We start from the raw sequence: 21,924 nt of genomic DNA, 5'->3' as shown, positions 1-21,924 counted from the left end.
AATGTTTACAGGAATAGATGGAAGGAGTGAAATTTCTCCCTGCTTCCTACGACTCGAGAATGGCTTTACCACTTGGTTTTCCGAGTTCAAAATGTTTTGGCCACAACTAAAAATAAGCTAATTCCTGACTCACAGTTTGTTGCTACTGAGGACCTAGCAGATGTTTAAGCAATGCCCTTAATGCAAATCTAATACCCCAATCACGCCAAAGGAAAATTACGTTTGCCGTATTTTGTCAATTTAACGCCATCGGCGTTTATCTCTTATTTTACTCCTGCAATTTATTTGAGCTCTGTGATTATGAAGGGAAGGATTTATTCATTGTTTTTGACAGACATATATCTTGCCACTATTCCTATTATTATATCTCTAATAAATGGTCGAGGGGCTTATTTACAACTTCAACTAGGAAACCCGGCGTTTATTCGAGATCTGGCATTTAATCGAGAAAATACTGTGTAAAACCTGTTTAGTTAAACACGGTTAAAAAATGTTTCCTTTTATCAATTCTCGCTAAACAAATCTCCTTTCCTTTTATGGAACCTGGATAAAAATGCCAATTAGTCGGTAGTTGTGGCCATACTTGCCGCAGGGGCAGTTGAGGGGTAACACTTTTTTACGTGCGTTGAACGTACGTAAATGCCCGCCATCCTGAATTATCAAGTTAGTAAATAGAGTGTGTTATTGGCGGCCATATTGGAATAGTGAAACAATAAATTGTTTTTCCTTTGGGAAAAAAATCATTAACATTTTTATGCAATTATCTTGTTGTTTGACTCCTCCAACATGGCTGCCATGAAAACACTTTGTACCACACGCTAGTAAACGAAATGCGTGGATATGACCAAGAGAAAGAAAGACACCATCAAGTAAAAAAAAAGATTTGAGGCGACCTTCCCGGATTGCCGGTTCAAAGCCTACATGAACTGACGCCAGGCGTTTTCTTTCACTACTGCGTTCGTGTAATTTGGTTCTGTAGTCAGTTCTATTGATTATTGCTGGAAATGTCCGGACTTTCTTCATAAGCAGTGCTTCTACATATGAAGGTTTTCTTATGTAAATCGACGGCGATTTAAAACAAAATGGTTTTCCACATGTAAGTGGTGTCATGTGACAAAATGCAAAAGTATGATTGGGTAAATCGTTGCGTAACCGCAGACAGCCGCGAAAAAAGATGAACTCAGTTAAACTTTTTTGAAAACACCCGCGATCGCTACGTGCGTATACGTGAATGTAACTTACGTAAATACCAAGAAAAAAAAACGTGGCAATGGAAATTGGACAACGTAAATTCGACGCACGTAATCGCGCGCGTAAAATATCATTTTTACGTTCGTTTACAATTTTTTGCGCACGTTAACGTGCGTCAACAAAAACGCGACAGTGGAAATCCACCTTAAAGCTTTCGAAAGCGAAAATTTCTCTTCCATTCGCCATTCGGTGTTTTTGACAGAAATGTCGGAGCCAACAAAAGACAACACATTTGCAAAGTGCGTTGTTTATTTGTGTTTTATTTGTTTTAACTGGCTGACAGTATATTCAAATATTAAATACTATATCCTGGCGATTATCCCTGCCTTTGGGCTTTTTGCTTGGTCGACTATTCATTTTTTCTGAAACAGTTGAGAAATAAACTGAATTAGGTAAATTTAAAGACGATGTTCCACAGATCTGGTTATTCCTATTTGTAGCATATGGCCATCAAAAAATGGTCTGCCCTGTTTTTCTGCAGCCAACAACAAATGCAAATAAATAAATAAATAAATAAATAAATATAGAAATATATTAAATATATAATTAAATAAGTAAATAAATGAATTAAGACGGAATCCATCAGGAAATATACCTAGTTACCATAGCAACGCGATTTAGGTACTCAAGAGTCTTCCTCAGATAGATTTCGACAACAAAACTAAAACCCATGAAAACTATAGCTACTTGACTGTAGACATTATATTTTAAAAACATTATTCAAATAAAACAAAACATTACAGGTGAAACTAAAACAAAATACAACAGACAAAAAACTAACTACAGTTAGACATAAATTAGCTCCTGCATATGTTATTCGAATGCGAAGAATTTCACACGTAATTAGCGCGCACATTAATGTTGGGCTTTTTTTCTATTCGACTTGACTCGCAAGTGAGATACCCCCCCTTTTTATTTCAAAATTAAAATTTCTCTTAAGGTTAACAGTCCAAAGGCAAAGCTTGAATGAAAATCTATAGCTATGAGCAGTTCTATTTCAATGGAATTACCACAAGGGCTCCATCGTAACTTCCTGCCCGATGCATTTGGAACGGATTCCAAGTTTTTCCTTTTGATGAAGGCTTGAAAGACTGAAACCAAAAACAAACATCAAACGAAAATGTGAAGATTGCATTCAATGTTGCTACGTTAATAACATCTGCAGTTCATAGCCTAATCACCATTTTGATAATTTTACAGAGAATAGGATCATACTTACACTAAAGAGACATTGTCGCGAGCTTCAATTCTAAAATTTAAGAGCACAAAGGCGTATGGAAACCTACAAATAGTGGTCCAGTTTTGTTAAAAATTACTATGCCAGTGTATTGAAGCTATAAACGAGTGATATAATTGTGATACCATTAGGAACTGTAGATCTAGCTAGATTTTTACTGCAAAAGTCAGCCTGACTATTTCAAGTTCTGCCAATGTGACCTGGAAAAACAGCTAAAAACTAATGGAGGCTCCCCTCGTCCTTCAACAACAATTTAATTTTCATCTTCATCTTGATGTTCTACGCTAAGAGTACTTTTCAATAAAAAGCAGAAAAAATGCCCGTGACAGTTCGTCTTGCGGTTTCTTTCAAAAGGTGATGCAGCTTGCTTTCAAAAATTTGATAAAAAAAATCATTTCCTGTAAAACAAAAATGCGTGACCGCAGTGTCTACAGTTTTGTGGATGCTTTCTGTTTCTGATTGTGCGAGACAAGACAACTGCCCGCAACATTCAGTGCAATTTTCAACGTGATTATTTCATGTCTGGTCAGACAGGCATCCTTCAGTTCTGCAACATTGCATGCATCAGTGTTATTGTAGGGTGACATTGTTCAGATGGAAACAATTGCCTGCGATTTAGTGTGCGATGTTGTTACTCGTATCCACTTCTTAACAGAACAAACAGAGTTTTTCAACACACTGAACTGGAAGTGAAAGGAAAAGCAATTTTTTTTCTTCACTCCGTGCTTTCTTTTTGCCCAACCCTCGAGAGAACCTTCTTTTCCATCTGCTATTGAACACTTCATACGGCCGACTAGACAGACACTTTTTCCATTTCAAACGTCGTATACTGACAGCCTAGCTAGCGAATTAGGGATCTTTTATGATGTAAAGGTCGCCAAATAAATAAATTCCCGTCAATAATAATGTTAGTGCCGTCTTAACGCTACAGAAACTAAGCTACAGTTTGTTTAGTCTGTCTTTGTTAAAACCCGCGGAGCAGTTACACGGACTTCGCGACAGTTTCTGGAGCGTGACAATCAATTCAGCTTGCATTACAATGTTAAAAACTTTTGTTTGTAATGTTGTAACGTATTTTCAGCTCTAAGCAAAACAATATCTTTTCATTATTTTATTTCATGAAATGACATATCTAACTTCGACCAAAACAATTATATTGTGACGCATTAGTTCCCAGCTTTCGGTGAGAAATTACATCATTGCTCCTAACATGAAAGTGAGTAAACCTGGGCACTAGTTCGACCTTCGTTACGTTGAAGCATTACAACAACATGGCGAATTCCATTATTTCCTCCCTCCGCTCCCTGTCTTATATCTTACCGAACACGAGGAGGGTTTTCCCCCACCTTTGCTGGGATATTTCCTTGTTTGTTTTCTAATGTCATCTTTAACTGATTGTTTTGAAATAAAACGGCCACGCCTGTGGCCAAAATATCCCAAATGGGAATGTCTGGTTTTTTTTGTCCCAGCAAACAGAGCTCAGCCAAAGCAGCGCACATGCCTTACCAATACGTATGTTTTCATTAATTTAAAAGGAGCAGAATAGATAAATGATAATAATGAATGGCAATCCTTTTTTTACTTGTTAACCCTCTGATTTGTAACAGAATTCAACGTATAATCCTTCTTTACGGATTAATAGACTTCACGTTTTACAGCTGTCCCTAACAGAATCATATAAATAAATCATATAAACCTAAAACACAAGGCATAATTCCATCGCCGTTTCTTTCAGCCTACCTTATTTGGCCTCTCTGGGTGACTTATTAGTTTCACGAGCTGAGAGGGGTCTCGGTCCGAGTTTGGTATGAAACGTTTTCTGCAATATTCAAACCACAAGATGAGGTAAAAGATAAAAAAATATCTAGCAAGTTTTGCAAGATTTCTCAAGCGAAACTGTTGAGAGCACATGAGCAGTCGAATTCCGAAAAATGAATAGTGCTTCTACAGCACACAGATTTGATCAGAAAAATCGTTCGACATTTATCGATTCACGTTAGTTTAAATGGCACTATTGTAAATAAAATTAAAAACATGAAAAATATATTCATTACTTGTAGTCGACCATTTTGTTTCTATCGGACTCATTTAAGTGAATACCGTATTTTGTCATTGATTTTCCAGGTCCCAAATGAACACCGGGCTCAAATAGCTGCCAATTCTACAAGGAGGAGTCTACTTTCACGTATATATTACCCTCCCAAATTTCTAAAATTTTGTGCTTTTTTGCTACAAAACTCGAAATGATTGATTCCGTATCATAATAAATAACTTATTTACTTGCAAAAATGTTACTCATACGTACCCTTGTGCCTCATCCGAAGGTATTTCATTTTTCCGCTTTCAAAAATAAAAAAAACACCAACATTTATGTTAATAAAAGTGTAACATTTGTGTGATAGTCAATGTGAAAACACCTCTACTACCTATGGTGAAAAGGAGAAAAAATCATAAAATTAAAGTTGCAAAATAACCGTTGTTGGTTTTTTCTTATTTATATAAAAGTTACGAGAATTTAAAGGCCAGAATTGGCAAATTTTGTCGATAGGTTCTTAACCAACACAAAGCGCTTGCCTAGAATTAAAATACGACTAACTGTCTGATTCTTTGTTTGAGCCTCGTTTTCATGTAGTCGTGATTTGGGACATGCGCAGTACGCAGCTCCGGTAGCTAATTTAGGCTGGCTCCATATCTAAAAATGTTCGCCAGGGAGATGTTAGTTATCTGGCAACGTTTCATGCTTTTTTCAGAAAGTGAACAATTTTGGTCGTTAGCAGCTGGACTACTATGGGCTTTTCTATTTCAATGGAATTACCATGACGGCTCCAAAGTAACTTCCTGCCCCATGCATCCCGGGACCAAAAGGGGGGAGCTTCTCTTTCCGATTGGACCTTTGGAGTCTGGAACCAAACACAAAAATCAAACGATTATGTGGATATTTCATTCACTGTTGCTACGTTAATGGCATTTGCAGCATATAGCCTAATCACCATTTTGATAATGTTACAGATAATAGGATCATATTTACATTAAGGGAGGAAAAGATTTTTTTTAGATATTTTTTTTTATTTTTTTTTTTTTTTAAAAAATTTAGATGAATTTTTTTTTTTTTTTTTTTTTTTTTTTTTTTTTTTTTTTTTTTTTTTTTTTTTTTTTTTTTATATTAAAAAAAAAAATTAAATTTTAATTTTAAAAAATTTTTAAAAAGCTATTGGTTAAAAAAAAAAAAAACGCTATAAAAAAAAAAGTAAAATATTATTATTATTATAAAGAGACACTGATACGAGCTTCACTTCTAAAATTTAAGAGCACAAATGCGTATGGAAACCTACAAATAGTGGTCCAGTTTTGTTAAAAATTACTATGCCAATGTACTGAAGCTATAAACGAGTGATATTATTGTGATTCCATTAGGAACTTTAGATCTTTACTTAAAAAAGGGAGCCTGACTATTTCAAGTTCTGCCAATGTGGCCTAGAAAAACAGCTAAAAACTAATGGAGGCTCCGCTCTTCTTCAACAACAATTTTTTTATATCTTCATCTTGATGTTCTAGGCGCATTTAGTGTACGAGCGAGAGTACTTTTTACTAAAAAGGCAGAAAAAATGCCCGTGACAGTTTGTCTTGCGGTTTCTTTCAAAAAGTGTTACAGTTTGTATTCAAACATTTGATAATAAAATTATTTCCTGTAACGTTGTTACGTGTCTACAGTTCTGCGGATGCGGAGAAATGCTTTCTGTTTCTGATTTTGTACGATGTTGAAGCGTATGTCCTCCCTCAACAAAAACCAGCACTTCCAAATTCCAATTCGATCGGGAATACACTGCCCCACAACTGGGGCACCCACCAGACCGTTTCGGTGAACATTTGTACGGATCAAAGTGTGATGAAAAACTGGAGTTTTCTTTAGCTCAAACTTTCGTGATATGGGAAAAGTAATACTACTACTGTTGTTTCCAGGCTAGATAAAAATGTCTTTTTGGGTATGAAAAAATGGCAGCCGTGATTTTCGAAAAGGCAACCGTGGCTCGTAAATTCGGGTAATAACATATCGTTCCCTTAAATGTTCTGAGGTTTAAAAGTTCAGCTAGCGTATCCAATAGATATATTATTTCTAGCGTTTAAAAATAAGCCTTCAAATCACACAAAAACGACACTTGTAACGTAAAAAAGGCGTTTCGACATCTATAGTATGTTCTTGTTGGGTGCTCCTGTCACAAGCTTTCAGCTTTAAACACAAAAATGTATAAACAAAAATAACATTTTTTGTTTTTGAATTTTTTAAGCACAAAAACGAAAACTTCATCTTACCCCTTTCACTTGAGATGTTATCTCGAACATCAGGAAAACAAAAAAAGCTGCCCACACAAGAGAGCACTCTCTTCGAATCATGGTGTCTTCTGCAATCGGCGATTGCAAAGTTGAAATGGCAAACCTCGTGAAACGTATCGAGTTTTAATTACTTAAGAAAAAATACTGTGTCTGCTGTGAGAATTGTTTACTGTAACAAAAATCAGATAAATTTATATTGCTGAAACTGTGAATAAACCGCTGATTGTTTCAATTACACTAAAGTTAAGATCGGTTCTTTGTTTGTGAAATTTTGTTGATCTGTGGGAAAAACAACATAATATGCTTTCCTACAGAGCAAAGCAAAGCAAAAAGCAAAAGCAGCTGTTTTGAAAACAGACCCTCCACGTAGCCTAAAAAAACATGAATCAAATCCGACCGTAATAAATAAAGGATTTTTTTCTCCAAACGGTATTCTTTCCAGAATATTTCTTCATACAAAGAAATTTAACAATTCCATAGTACAAGTAACACTTTTAATTTCACTGTTTACAGTTTTCGGTGACCTCCACTGTTGTGTACGTAAAAACCAGATTTAAAGGGGCTAGCTAGGTCACGCTATTTTAGATAATTCTATTTATTTGCGTTAATTAATAGCTCTAAACTTTAAATTGGCAGAGCAAGAGTCTTTTATTGGCAAAATCACGACTACATAACAAACAAGGATAATTTTCGAGCATTGTAAATGTCACTTTCATACATATTGAGATAATCTTGAAAAAGGACGGGCCGACGTTTTTCAACTGTTTACCCGAACGCAATTTAATCTTTCCGAATTTTTCCCATCCATACCCCTTTTTGGCCTTTCTGTGTTTCTTTTGAGTTCTTCTACAGTTTAATGCCGTTATTGTGAACTTCTTAAATTGAATATCCACACGACGTGGCAATGTCTTTACACGTTGGTATAATAATGATAGTATTTTCCCCTTGCTCTCCAGCAATTTTAAATTGCAGTAAAAATGACAGGTTCCGATTTGACGCCAGAGTTTCAAAACCACTCAGTCCTTGAAGCTGGGACAATGCAGAAGACTCGACTTGTCGGCGCAATAATACAGAATAAAAATATTTCCAAGAATTTTGTCCTGCTCAATTATTACGCCCCATAAGTAAATAAGGGGAAAAATCAAAAAATATGATCAATTCCTGATCACTTTGAGATATTACTGAAAACCTAGCAGATGTCTAAGCAATGTTCTTCAAATTAGTTTACCATCCAGGACTTCTCGGTTCAACAAAAGATTAGTTACCCATGTGTTGTAAACTAATTCGAACAACGAAAGTGAAAAGACGACTTTAGTGGTTAGTTATTGGCTTTATATTTACACGAACTCCTATAGCTCATGGCGTGACAATCAATTCTCACTTGCATTACAATGTTGAAATTTTTGTCTGAAATGTTGTTACGTATTTTCAGCCCTGAGCAGAAAAAAAAAAAAAAAAAAAAAAAAAAAAATTTTAAATATATAAAGAGCATATTTTTATTTTTTTAAAAAAAACGCTTTATATTTTAAAAAAAAAAAAAAAAAAATATAAAATAAAAAAAAAAATAATAAAAAAAAAAAATTTAAATTGAAAATTGAAAAAAAAAAAAGAAGTCGCTTGAAGAAACTCCACAGGTAGAACATTCCAAAGTGAACAATAACGTTTATCATTTCATGAAAATTAATGACATACACCTAATTGTAATAACGTTGTCATAGAAAAAAATGAAAAATGGAAAAAAGACAGATAGGAATTAATTAGGCATTACAATGATATGTTTGAAATTCGCCATGTTTGAAGAAATGGTCTCAAAACACCTCAAAATACACGTAAATCGATTTTATCTTCAAACAAGACTAATATGTCTACAGTAATAAATTTGTGAGTTTCCTCTGCAAATGCTGCAGGCTATGATGATTAAAATAATTAATTCCTATTTGGCTTTTTCCATTTTGCTTTTTACTGTGACAACGTTACTGCAATTAGGTGTATCTCACTTTGACTAAAACAATTACAAAAAATGATAATTATGAATGGGAGCCTTTTTCACTTGTTAGCCCTCGGATTTGTAACAGAATTCAACGTATAATCATTCTTTACGGATTAATAGACTTCAAGTTTCACAGCTGACTTTAACATTCTATTTTATGTAGGAATCATATACAGTCAACTCTCTCTTAACGGACACCTGTCGCCGTTCTTCAGTCATTTTATTTTACTACTCCCTATAAGAGGCTTTCTCTCGGGTTGGAGCCGGTCCCGCGGTGTCCATTTTGGAGGGTGACTGTTACCTAATCGAAGGCATATTTACGTCGTTGTTCGCCTACCTTATTTGGCCTCCCTTGGCGACTTTTGTTTCCGAGCTGAGAGGGGTCTCGGTCCCCGAGTTTGGTATGGAACGTCGCCTGTAATATTCAAACCACAAGATGAGGTAAAAAATCTAGCAAGTTTTGCAAGATTTCTCAAGCGAAACTGTTGAGAGCACATGAGCAGTCGAATTCCGAAAAATGAATAGCGCTTTAACAGCACACAGATTTGATCAGAATTTTAACGATTCACGGTAATTTTAATGGCACTATTGTAAATAAAATTAAAAACATGAAAAAAATCCATTACTTGTAGTCGACCATTTTGTTTCTATGCGACTCATTAAAGCGAATACTGCATTTTTGAAATTGATTTGCCAGGTCGCAAATGAACACTGTGTTCAAATAACTGTCGATTCTACAAGGAGGAGTCTACTTTCACGTTTTACCCTCTCAAATTTCTATTATTTTTTGCTTTTTGCTACAAAACTCGAAATAATCGATTCCGTATCATTATAAATAGCTTATTTACTTGCAAAAAAGTTACTCATACGTACCCTTGTGCCTCATCCGAAGGTATTTCACTTTTCCGCTTTCAAAAATAAAAATAAAAAAACATTTATGTTAATAAAAGTGTAACATTTGTGTGATAGTCAATGTGAAAACAACTCCACTAACTATGGAAAAAATCATCACATTTTATACCGAAAATTGTGTACGAAATTTGTTATAGCTTTGTCAGCTGAAACTCTTAAGATGTTTACTTTTTTACGCCTAAAACATGGAAAATTCACCTTGTAGAAAACTTTAAGCACCGTCTAGAAGTAAGCTTGCCTCAATAAACAAATCAAGCATCGCTATTCCTAGTTGCCATAGCAACGCGATTTAGGTACTCAAGAGTCTTCCTCATATAGATTAACAACAACAAAACTAAAAACTGTGAAAACTATAGCTATTTGATTGTAGACATAATATCTAAAAAGAATTATTTAAATAAAACAAAACATTACAGGTAAAACTAAAACAAAATACAACAGACAAAAAAACTTACTACAGTATCACAATTCTCCAACACACGCGTATATTATGAAAAATATTTGCAAGACAGAAATTAGCTCCTGCATATGTAATTCGAATACGAAGAATTTCACACGTAATTAGCGCGCGCTTATTAATGTTGGGCTTTTTTCTATTCGACTTGACTCGCAAGTGAGATCCCCCCTTTTTATTTCATAATTAAAGTTCTCTTAAGGTAAACAGCCAAAAGGCAAAGTTTGAATGAAAATCTATGGGCAGTTCTATTTCAATGGAATTACCTTGAAGACTCCAGCGTAACTTCCTGCCCCATGCATCACGTAGTCACCGTGGGAATTCCCAACTTTTCCTTTCGATTGGTCCTCGGAAGTCTGGAACCAAAAACAAAAATCACACGAAAATGTGAAGATTGCATTTAATAATGCCACGTTAACGACATTTGCAGTACAAAGTCTAATCACCATTTTGATAATGTTACAGATAATAGGATCATAATTATTTAATATATTAAAAAAAAAAAAAAAAAAAAAAAAAAAAAAAAAAAAAAAAAAAAAAAAAAAAAAATATAGGGGGAGGCAGAAAAAAAAAAAAAAGTGGGGGGGGGGCGGGAAAAAAAAAAAAAAAAAAAAAAAAAAAAAAAAAAAAAAAAAAAAAAAAAAAAAAAAAAAAAAAAAAAAAAAAATTAAAAAAAAAAAAAAAAAAAAAAAAAAAAAAAAAAAAAAAAATAAAAAAATTTTTTTAAAAAAAAAAAAAAAATTTTTTTTTTGAAAATTCACGACTGATTAAAAAACGTCTGCCCCAGAGCGACAGACTGGGCCTACAAATGTCATTTCGTCCACGAGTATTAAAGAGACACTGTCACAAGCTTCACTTCTGAAATTTAAGAGCCATAAGGCGTATGGAAACCTACAAATAGTGGTCCAGTTTTGATAAAAATTGCTATGCCAATGTACTGAAGCTATAAACGAGTGATATAATTGTGATGCCATTGGGAACTTTAGATCTTTACTGAAAAAGTCATCCTGAGTTTTTCGAGTTCTGCCAATGTGGCCTGGAAAAACAGCTTAAAACTAATGGAGGCTCCCCTCTTCCTTCGACAACAATTTACTTTATATCTTCATCTTGATGTTCTACGCTTAAGAGTACTTTTCAATAAAAAGCAGAAAAAATGCCTGTGACAGTTCGTCTTGCGGTTTCTTTCAAAAAGTGATGCAGCTTGTATTAAAAAATTCGATAAAAAATCGTTTCCTTTAAAGATGTAACGTGTGTACAGTTCAGTGGATGCAGAGTAATGCTTTCTGTTTCTGATTCGGTGAGAAGAGACAATTACCCGCAACATTCAGTGCAATTTCCAACGTGATTATTTCCTGTCTGGTCAGACAGGCATCCTTCTGCAATATTGCATGCATCAGTGTTATTGTAGAGTGTACATTGTTCATATGGAAACAATTGCCTGCGATTTAGTGTGCGATGTTGTTACTCATATCAACAAACAGAGTTTTTTCGACACACGGAACTGGAAGTGAAAGGAAAAGCAATTTTTTTTCTTTACTCGGGCTTTCTTTTTGCCCAACCCTCGAGAGAACCTTCTTTTCCATCTGCTATTGAACACTTCATACCCCACTAGACAAACACTTTTTCCATTTCAAACGTCGTATACTGACAGGCTAGCTTTGCAACGGCGACGCCGCCGAATTTAATTTAATTATGAAAAATGGTAAAAAAGGCAAATTAGGGATCTTGTGATGTAAAGGTCGCCAAATAATTTAATTCCCGTCAAGATCAGAATAACGTTAGTGTCGTCTTTACGCGATACAAACTATTGAACGCAAGCTACAGTTTGTTTAGTGTCTTTGCTAAAACCCACGGAGCAGTTACACGGACTTCGCGACTTTTCATTGTGCCATATATGACAGTCTCGTCCTTAACCAATCGATTACCGTACTGGAGTAGCAGGGATGGTGCAGTGGTGAGAGCGCTCGCCTCCCACCATTGTGGCCTGAGTTCGATTCCCAGACTCGGCGTCATATGTGGGTTGAGTTTGTAGGTAGTTCTCGTCTTTGCTCCGGGGGTTTTTCTGTGGGTTCTGTTCTCCAGTTTTCCTCCCTCCACAAAAACCAACGCTTCCAAATTTCAATTCGATCGGGAATACTCGGCCCCACAAGCTTTCAGCTTTAAACACAAACGTTTATAAATAAATATTTTTTTAGCACGAAAACGAAAAGTATATTTTACCTCTTTCGCTTGAGATGCCATCTCGACCATCAGGAAAACAGAACACACTGCCCACACAAGAGAGAGGTCTCTTCGAATCATGGCGTCTTCTGCAATCGGCGATGTCAAAATTGAAATGGCAACCCTCGTGAAACGTTTCGAGTTTTAATTATTTAAGAAAATAAGACTGTATCTCCTGTGAGAATTGTTTGATGTAACAAACATCAGATTAATTTTTTTCTTTAACTGTGAATAAGCCACTGATTGTTTTAATTACACTACTGAAAGTAAAGTTCGGTTCTTTGTTTGTGAAGCTTTGTTGATGTGTGGGAAAAAAACAACAGAATATGCTTTCCTACAGAGCAAAGCAAAAAGCAAAAGGAAAAGCAGCTATTATATCATCAGACCCTCCGCTTAGCTAAAGAAATCGAAAAACAAATCCCACCGTAATAAATAAAGGCTTTTTTTTCAAAGGATATTATTTCCAGAATATTTCATCATACAAAGAAATTGAACAATTCAAAAGTAAAACTTTTAATTTTAATGCTAACACTTTTCGGTGACCTCCACTGTTTTGTACAAATGAGAAATAAACTAAATACCAACACGATGCAGTAAAATAGAAAGGTGCATTTGAGGACAGAATTCAAAATCCACTTAATCCTTGAAGCTTGGACTTTGCAGAATACTCGACTTGTTGGTGCAATAACACAGAATTAAATATTTCCAAGGATTTTGTCCTGCCCAATTTTACTCCCCCTAAAATCACAGTCAATAAGGGGAAAAACTAAAAAGATGATCAATTACTGATCACATTGAGATACTACTGAGGACCAAGCAGATATCTAAGCAATGTTCTTCAAACATAAACATAACTGCAATGAGAAATGCAAATCTAAAAGGCAAAGTAAAGACAACTTGAAGCTCTCTGCAGGCATTGTGAGCCTATGATCCCAAGTACTTCGGAATTCTGTTCCGGACTTGCGTTAATAGAAGATGTCTTTGTAAAACATATTCCCATTTAAGTGAAGAGAGAAACTACGGGAAATGCAAGAGATAATGAAGCTGGAACTTCGGAAAACATCTCTCAGCAGTTTTCGTTGACGCAATAAAAATGACAATTTTTCGGATTCGATCGCTGCTCTATATATCTACTTTTCTCTTTTCAAGGAATTCTCAATAAAATTCGAGGACCGCTTGAAAATCTTTAAGGACTTGTTAAGGAGCAAAACTAATTAATTCATATTCGGGTACTTTTTAAGGATCTGGCAAATCTTCAAATGTGCGAATCATGGAGTAATTTTGCCTTTCGGTTTACTTCGTCTCCTGGTGACAAACCAAACATCTACACCACAGTCAACATATATTTCGGAAGGTATATTTTATATCTACAGATTTCTTCAGATTTTCTGACTTTCATTCGGCGTTCTTTAACCGGGGTCTCTTAAAAAAACTGTCGGAGCCAACAAAAGACAACACATTTGCATTTGCGTTTTTATTTGCTTTAAGTGGCTGCCAGAATGGATATCCAAACATTAAATTCTATGTTCTGGTGATGGTGAAGTCACAGTTTCACTAAAGAATAACTAAATTGTCTAGCAATGCACCCGTAATGTACACATTCTATGCAGTCTAGAGTGCATATCAGCTAGTACGTATTGCTTAATTAGTCGAAAAACAGATTATTCCTGATTGATTATCCCTGCCTCTAGGCCATTTGCCTGGTGGATTATTCAGGTGTCCTAAAGCAATCAAGAATAAAATAACTTAATTAGAGAAAGTTCTAGGCGATGTTCCACATTACTTGTAATGTTCAGCAGCATTTCGCCTTCACTAGATGGTATGTCCTGTTTCTTGCAGTCAACAAAAAATGCAAAAAATAAATAAATAAATGAGTGAAGTTAGTCACTAGCCAAAATGTTACTCATACGCACCCTTGTGCCTCTTCCGTTTGTATTTCACTTCTCCGCTTTAAAAAGTAAGAGACATTTATGTTAATAAAAGGATAATATTTGTGTGAAAGCACGATAAAAACTAAGAGTCCACAAAATCGCCTAAACCTCTTAATGTAACTTGAATTTCTGTAAAACTATAAATTACATGAATTTGTCAACTGAGCCGAGTTGAACTCGGATAACCCTACACCATATGACTAGACGATTAGTGAAACTACGCGGGTGAAATAAGCATCAAAATCTAAATTAATTCAAAAGGATATCAATAATGAAATTCAGCATTTTTTGGTATCATAACTCAATGTTACCTTTGTTTTTCTGTATCTATGCAATTTAAAATTAGTAAAACGATTATTATAGAGACCATTTTAACCCTTTAAGTCCTAGCCACGCATATGTGCGTGGAAAATACCAGCAGTGATTGAAAAAACTCTAGCTTTTACATATCTGGGCACATGATAGTAATGACTGCTTTTTATGGCAAAGTGATAATTTTCATAGCTTTAAAAGCCAACTAACTGACTAAAACTCTTGATTTCTGTTGCATATGGTTGTTTGTTCAGCAGCAAATCTGAAAATGCCCGTTTTCTACGTAACAGGACAACAACAAAAAACACACATCTTTGCCTCCATTTTTTTTAATGAAAAAATAATTCTGACTTCAAAAATATACATTTGCAGCAAACTTCAACCCTATTCCCTTCCGTTCACCAAGGAAATTGTCAGAACTCGTCCAAAATGCCTTGGCAGGTCTTGGAATCCACCCACAGAACGGCCAGAGAGACAACTTTACCAATGAACCGCCATCTTTCGATTCGAATATTTCTGGCGTTCCAATCAAGACAAAATCATCTCTCACCTCTGGTTTCTTTCAGATGCTGGCCTCTACCCACCATTCTAGCTTAATGATGCCAGCCTGGGGGCTTCTGCAGTGGAAAATGACTCGAAAAAACACTTATAAACGAAATATTCGCCAGATTCGAGCCCGTATGCTCGCTCAACAAGAAAGAAACGGTTGAATGCTGACGTCACAATGAAACTTTGAGCCATCAGTGTTTTGAAACAGCACACATTTTTACTTGAGCTTCTTATATGCAATCACGAAATTCGACAGATTAGTTTAGGCCAGAAAACTGCTTAAAAAATACCAGAACCTTAGGATTCTAAGGGTTAAACAAGCAGAATTTCAAGCCCATAACCTAATCCGTTGGCTACGCATCCTGTTCCAAAAATAATAGGACGAATAAAAAGTCTTCGCTCATACCTTAGCACTACTGGTAGCATTGTCCTGCTTGTTGCAAGCGACAAAAATTTTACTTGCAAAAACTACTTGCTGCTACTTGCAAAAAAGACAGCAATTTCTTAGACTGCAAAACAGTCGTTTTTTCTATAAAGTCGTTGGAAAAAGCGCTTATCGAAGGCGCGAAGCGCCGTTCTCGCCAGCCTCACTCACAGTTTTGACATTGGCTCCAGACCTCTCGCTCTCGTTCCAAGACCGAGCGCGTTCGCAAAAGATACGACTGTTTTGCAGTCTAGCAATTTCTTCGTAAAAACTTACTTTTTTGAAGGCTCCAGCGTAATTTCCTGCCGTCTGAGGTTTGTCCGGCACAGCCTGTTAGGCCAAAATTTTCATTTTAAACCCCCTTTTCATAAGAACCTATTTAGTCTAAAATTTTCAATAGGTTCTTATTTTAAAAAAAATAAAGGCACAGATGAAAATACAGAAAAATATTTTAGTCAAGACATGATGCTAGTACATGGAAAGATAAAGTATTGTTATCATCTAAACTATATTCTAGTTAAGTTTATTTTTTAATACAGCAATATATTCCATATCACATATGCCCTGTAGTAGTTATCTGTGCTGATCGCTAGTGCCCCTATTTCTGAATTTCTTTCCTAGGATACAAAGGGCTGATACAAAAAAAGGCACTTCTCTAACCACCTCGATTCAGTTCCATACTAAAGAAATTAGCAAAAGCAAGAACCAAAAGAAAACTTTATCTTACCCCCTGAACCTTTACTCGAGATGTTATCTCGACCATCAGGAAAACAATACTGGTGTCATCGTATCTATAACAAAATTCTCGATGTTGAGTGGCTCTGCACGCGCCTATTTGTCGCCTGATTGGCGCGCGATCACGTTGGTGTCCAATTTCAGCTGTCCAATACCACTTTTTGTAATTGGATACCTACGCCATTCGCGCACATTAATCACGTGCACTTAGATTGGTTCTTTCTAGCTGTTTTCCTACTGTTTGTAGAACCGATTGAACACATCTTCTCAAAGACTTCCTAACCTCGTTTTTTTTACTGATACGATCAAATAGTGATTTTACCTTCGTATCGTACAATTCATGGAGTAATCGTGCTCAATATGTTTGATTTAAAACTATTCCTCCGATTACTAGATAGATAAATAGAAACTTTATTAAGAATGCCATCAACCACCTAGCTGGGGAAAACTAATGCGGGGACATAACAAAAAACAGTTACTCCCTGAATTGTACTCCACTCAGTCCAATTACTAAAATTGTCATTTCTTTCCGGTTCTGTTTTTTGATGGATATTGATAATTTGCCAAAATTTAATTTTACTCTTTCACGTGGGGAGCAGAGATGGCGCAGTGGCGAAAGTGCTCCAATTCGATCTGAAATCAGTGGGATCGAGAGAGCCACTATGTCTGGAAATTTCAATTTATTTTATTTATTTATTCATTTATTCCCATTTTGTTTGTTAAAAAGGTCCAATGAATACCACGAATTTTGATTAGAATTCCGGTGTCTGTGATTCCTAATTGGTCTATCGAATCAGAATTGTTAGGATCCGGCCGTGCAAAGAAAAAGTGTTTTCCACAGACAACGTTGAAAATTTCACTTTCATTCGGCGCCCTTTAACCGGGGTTTCTAACAAAAATGTTGGAGATAACAAGAGACAAGACGTTCACAAACTGAGATTTTATTTGTGAGTTTTTATTTGTTTTGACTAGCTGACAGAGTGGATATCTAAACATTAAATACTAGATTATTGTTTACACGAGAAGCAGCTTTTATATGGATCATTCCTGCCTCTGGGCCTTTCGTCTGGTGGATTATTCAGTTTTCCTGAAGCAGTTAAGAAAAAATAACTGAATTATAAAAAGAAAAAATCGGACGTTTTTTTCACATTGCGTGTAATTCTCATTTACAGCTCGTGGCCGCCACAAAATGGTATGCCCTGTTTCTTGCAGTGCAACAACCAATACAAAAAGAATAAAAAATAGAAAAGTAAAATCTACCTTACAAAAGAGACATAACTTTTTTGTAAAAACTTACGTCAGAGGTAGGACCCTCGTCTCCAGGCCTTTTTTCTGTTCGATTATGCGACTTCTCCTGTAGAAGTCAAAAAGAAACAGATCGAAGTTAAAAAAATCATGTGCCCCTTTTGGTAGTAATGCCTTTTTCCAGCATGTGGCCATACTACCATCTCGCAAGATGACACAAAACGTTGTCTAATTCGCGTGGTATTTCATCTATTCTCCTAAGCCTGTAAGTACCCATAAAAACTCTTTGCTTCTAATAATGTAACGTTCCTTAGATTTGAACGGAACAATTTTTATTACTTTATGCAATGTTGCATCATGTATCTGTCTTCGATTAAAACAGTTGCAAAATTTGGGCTAATTCTTCTTTGCAATGAACGGATTTCAAGTTGCTATCTCACAGAAGAATCATGAAACCCAAAAGCAAAAGTACACACTACTGATCACTACAGAACAACGTCGTTTATTACAGCCTACCTTGTCTGGCCTCACAGGACGACTGTCTGGCTTTCCGTGCTGAGGGGAGCCTCGGTTCGAGTTTGGTCTAGAACGTCCGCTGCAATATTCAAACCACAAGATAAGATAGAAGATAATAAGAAATATAGCAATCCGGTTCTCAATACAGACAGTTTTCTAAGGGGAAGCTGTTGAGAACACATTTGCCGTCGATTGATCGAAAATTAATATTACGAATGAATGAATGGCGCTCCTACAGTTCACAAATTTGATCAGGAAAATCGTTTGACATTTGGCGATTCACGTAAGTTTCTACTGGCACTATTTATATAAAAAACATAACATGTTGTAGTCTGCCATTTCGTTTCTACGAAGCCTGTTCCAGGCGTTCGATTAGTTGGGGAGCAGCGCGAAAACCATTATCGTCCCCAGAGCCCTTTCGTTTCCCTTAGCCGGCTTGGCACGAGAAAACGGAGGGCTCTGGGGACATAGGATTTTTGAATTAATTCAAAATTTTTTGATTGGCTGTTTGGAACAAAGAATTCCTAAACGGAAGTCGAAAACCAAACGAACGTCATGACTGCATACATGAAGACCGGAAGTCTTAGAATCTAGGACTGGAAATTCTGTGTCCCCAGAGCCCTTCGTTTCCTCGTGCAAGGCCCAGCCGGCTAAGAGAAACAAAAGGGCTATGGGGACGAGAATGCGCGATAAACCAGCAAACGAAAAATTAGGGGAGGAGTGTGGAAAAGATCCTTGCCTTAGTCCCTCGCCATTTTTTCCACTCGCCGCCGGGTCTTCGTGCTAACCCTTTTTTCGCGCTGCTCCTCAGCTAACTAAACGCCTGGAACAGGCTAGTTTCTACGTTACATATGACCGTGAGTACGCATTTGTCAATTAAATTCCAGTTCCCAATTAAACTCGGGGTTCAAATATATGCCTGTTCTACAACGTCAATTGTTATTTTACGCTTTGACCTCTTGAATATTTATATTCTTGCGCTCTTCACTTTTAGATTCGTTATGATTGTATTGTTTTTGCTGGCCAAAACTGATGTTACCAGTACGTACCCTGCTTGTACATGTGCGTATTCCAAAGGTATTTCACTTTTCCTCTGGATCCGCTTTAAAAAACAAAAACACACAAACAAACAAATAACGTTAAGAAATACAAAAACTAAGAGGCAGCAAATCTGCTCCCTAAGTTAAAAAAATTTCTTACTGTAACCTGCACTTATAACTTCATGATACCGTGAATTGAAAGAAGCTGAACTCGGGTTACAAATCCAGAAAATATTTGTCCATTTTTTTCGTTATCTGCGTCGATCTTTCCCAATCGTAGGCTAGGCACCAAACTCTAGCACACACGGACACGCACACAGGCACACGCACGCACGGATGGACACGCAGACGGCGCACGCACACACACGCAAGCGCACGCAAGCAAGCACAGAAAAAGAATGTAAATATTTAAAAATCCAACTCAAAACTCAGCAATGACCTGTAGCAAGGGAAAATACATTAGCTTTGCGTACGAAAACGTCTCTCAAAACAAGACATCAATTACTTTTTAGACACTTACTCCAAAGGCTGCTTCGTAAATTCCTGGACTCTGGCTGGCCTATTGATACAGAAGATAAAATAACATAGCAAGTTGGTCCTGTTTCTTTCAACAATACAAGAGATGAGAATTGTTTACATTGCTAGCCTGTGTACGTGCAGCCGCCAACTCTACCTGTAAAGTTGTCACGTGTCTAAGCTCTGAGAAGAACAATAGCCCTAATGCATGTTTACGTCAGACTGGCTAGTTTTACCAAGCTTCGCTTTTGAAGTGCAAACTTGTTAATTTTTTTCATGAACGAATTCCCAAAGCAGCACAGATGAAAAGGATACCCGCGTAAAAACTGCATGAAGGCGGCAGAGGGTTAGAATAATTCGCGCAAACGAGGCTTGGAGGTGAATTTCGAGCATATGACGTTATCACGCATAAGGCCTATTCTTGTCAAGACTAATCTCATGCACCTCCCGGGAGGGTAGGGGAGAGGGAGGAAGAAAGGGGCAGGGATGCTCTTCGTATCGCTTAGAAGTTCAACCGTCGAGGACTTTTAGGGTTGCAAATGAAAAAACGCTACCGATCAGAGTTGAAAAGTAGTATCTATTAGGGGTAACAAAACGCTTGAGCCACGCTCAGCTAGTCCATTTTAGGGGTATACGAGTATCCCTGTCCCTCTTTCATATGGCAGTCTCCCCTTGAGATGCAACTAGTGTTGAAGCATGTATGATACAGGCAATTAGGTTCCGCATTCACTGTTACCATGTCTACAACATTTAGCAAACAGTTTGTTAGGTATTTTAGCAGCTAGCGACGCCAAATTATCATTTCATGATCAAAATGGGTTAAAACTAAAAACGAAACATACGGGTAGATTTTTTGTTGCTGCAATGATCGCCAAATTTGTCCGTTCAGGCAAGAATGACTTCAGTACCGTCTACCCTACCAATCTACTGAAAGATGGCTACTGAATTTCTTGCCTAAGGTACGATTGCTCTAACCAGAACTTCTGAAATTGATAAAAACCAAAAAAAAAACTTTATCTTACCCCGTTTCCCTGAGGTACCATCAACTGCATCTCGACCATCAGGAAAAGAAAACATGCTACCAACACAAGAGAGAACTCTCTTTGAATCATGGTGTCTTCTGCGGTCGACGATGTCCCATTTAATATGATAAAGTTTGGGAAATGTATCGAGTTTAAATCACTTTGGAAAACAGACAAACAAAAAGACCCCTTCCGTAAAAAACGTTGAAAAAGAAAATTAAATGTTTGCTGGAGGGCAATTTTCAATAAAACCATTGATTTTTTCGATCACAAAAAGTTTGATTGGTTCTTTGTTTATGAAGTTTTGTGCATGTGAAAAAAAAAAACACAATATACTTTCCTGTGAGAAAAACGTTTATTTATTTGAAGGAAAAATTAAATTAATTAATTGTTCAGTGGAGGCCAGAAATAAAATCATCATGTTGCAGATCATTGTGTATCGACTATTGATTCGCTTATATACACACACACACTCTAAATGCGTGCAATAACTAGCTGTCTTGATATGAAAATATTAAAAAAACTTGTTTTTATGATGAACATGGAGATATTGGATAATAATTACTTGCACTACCTCCTTTACTTCCCAGGAAGGACTGCTTATAAATATAACGATTATTAAATTAAAGATGTCACACATGTTATTAAAGTGGTTAAAGGTTAATCCTTTAATTTACATCTTATTTCTCATTACAGTACCAATACAATGTTTAGCAGATAGCTGATGAGATTAAAGAAAATCATCATCTAGTAGATATTGTCTTGAAACCCTTCGAACTAAGATAAGACAAAAATACAAAGCAGTCCGTAAACCCCGGGGGGGGGGGGGTACTCCCATAAATTTCGGATAGGGGTCCTATAGTAAAAATTAATTGATACCCTTTTAAAAACCCAAAACCGAAATATGACACCCTAATCAATGACGACCCAAATAACGGCTAACCGCGCATGCACGGCCAAACACAATTCTTGATAAAATCGTTAGTAATACTTGAATGGATAATTCAGTTTTTAGATACCTTTTCTTCCGTTTAGCTGGGCGTTTATTTAAGCTGATAGAATTCAGGTACCCTGTCTAAGGATCACACTGGGAACACAATGCCAAAGGAGCAAAAAATGATACCCTATTTAAGGACCGAGAACCTCAAAATCCATACCCTATCCCGCGGCACACACCTAGATAGCCCATATATGGAAGTATCCTTCCCGGGGTTGGTAAGGACAAATAGACATTTGAT

General features: G+C 36.4%; 1 protein-coding gene across 4 annotated transcripts; it reads right to left on the bottom strand.

Moving 5' to 3' along the window:
* Positions 1–1,500: 1,500 nt before the first annotated feature.
* LOC144646984 (uncharacterized) lies at positions 1,501–20,792 on the bottom strand. 4 transcript variants are annotated; one of them, XM_078506711.1, is made up of 8 exons: positions 20,687–20,792; positions 19,669–19,707; positions 19,158–19,210; positions 18,109–18,187; positions 17,645–17,701; positions 5,304–5,388; positions 4,794–4,828; positions 4,229–4,307 (listed from the first exon to the last, which is right to left on the bottom strand). In XM_078506711.1, exons 1-7 carry the CDS (start codon positions 20,774–20,776, stop codon positions 4,818–4,820), a joined length of 414 nt encoding a protein of 137 aa, XP_078362837.1. In that variant the 5' UTR covers positions 20,777–20,792; the 3' UTR covers positions 4,229–4,307; positions 4,794–4,817. The 4 variants fall into 4 exon arrangements, with proteins under 4 accessions (XP_078362838.1, XP_078362839.1, XP_078362837.1 ...); XM_078506712.1 differs by lacking the exons at positions 4,794–4,828; positions 5,304–5,388; positions 17,645–17,701; ... (2 more) ...; positions 19,669–19,707; positions 20,687–20,792 and adding exons at positions 1,501–1,613; positions 2,262–2,342; positions 9,684–9,718; positions 10,443–10,532; positions 12,397–12,512; XM_078506713.1 differs by lacking the exons at positions 5,304–5,388; positions 17,645–17,701; positions 18,109–18,187; ... (1 more) ...; positions 19,669–19,707; positions 20,687–20,792 and adding exons at positions 1,501–1,613; positions 2,262–2,342; positions 10,443–10,532; positions 12,397–12,512.
* Positions 20,793–21,924: the final 1,132 nt, after the last annotated feature.

This window comes from Oculina patagonica, chromosome 3 (genome assembly GCF_052425735.1).
Source record: "Oculina patagonica isolate OP01 chromosome 3, crgOcupat, whole genome shotgun sequence".
In the NCBI taxonomy this organism is placed as follows: Eukaryota; Metazoa; Cnidaria; class Anthozoa; order Scleractinia; family Oculinidae; genus Oculina; species Oculina patagonica.
The sequence above is the reverse complement of the archived record's forward strand: the minus strand, read 5'-3'. Positions and strand labels throughout refer to the sequence as shown.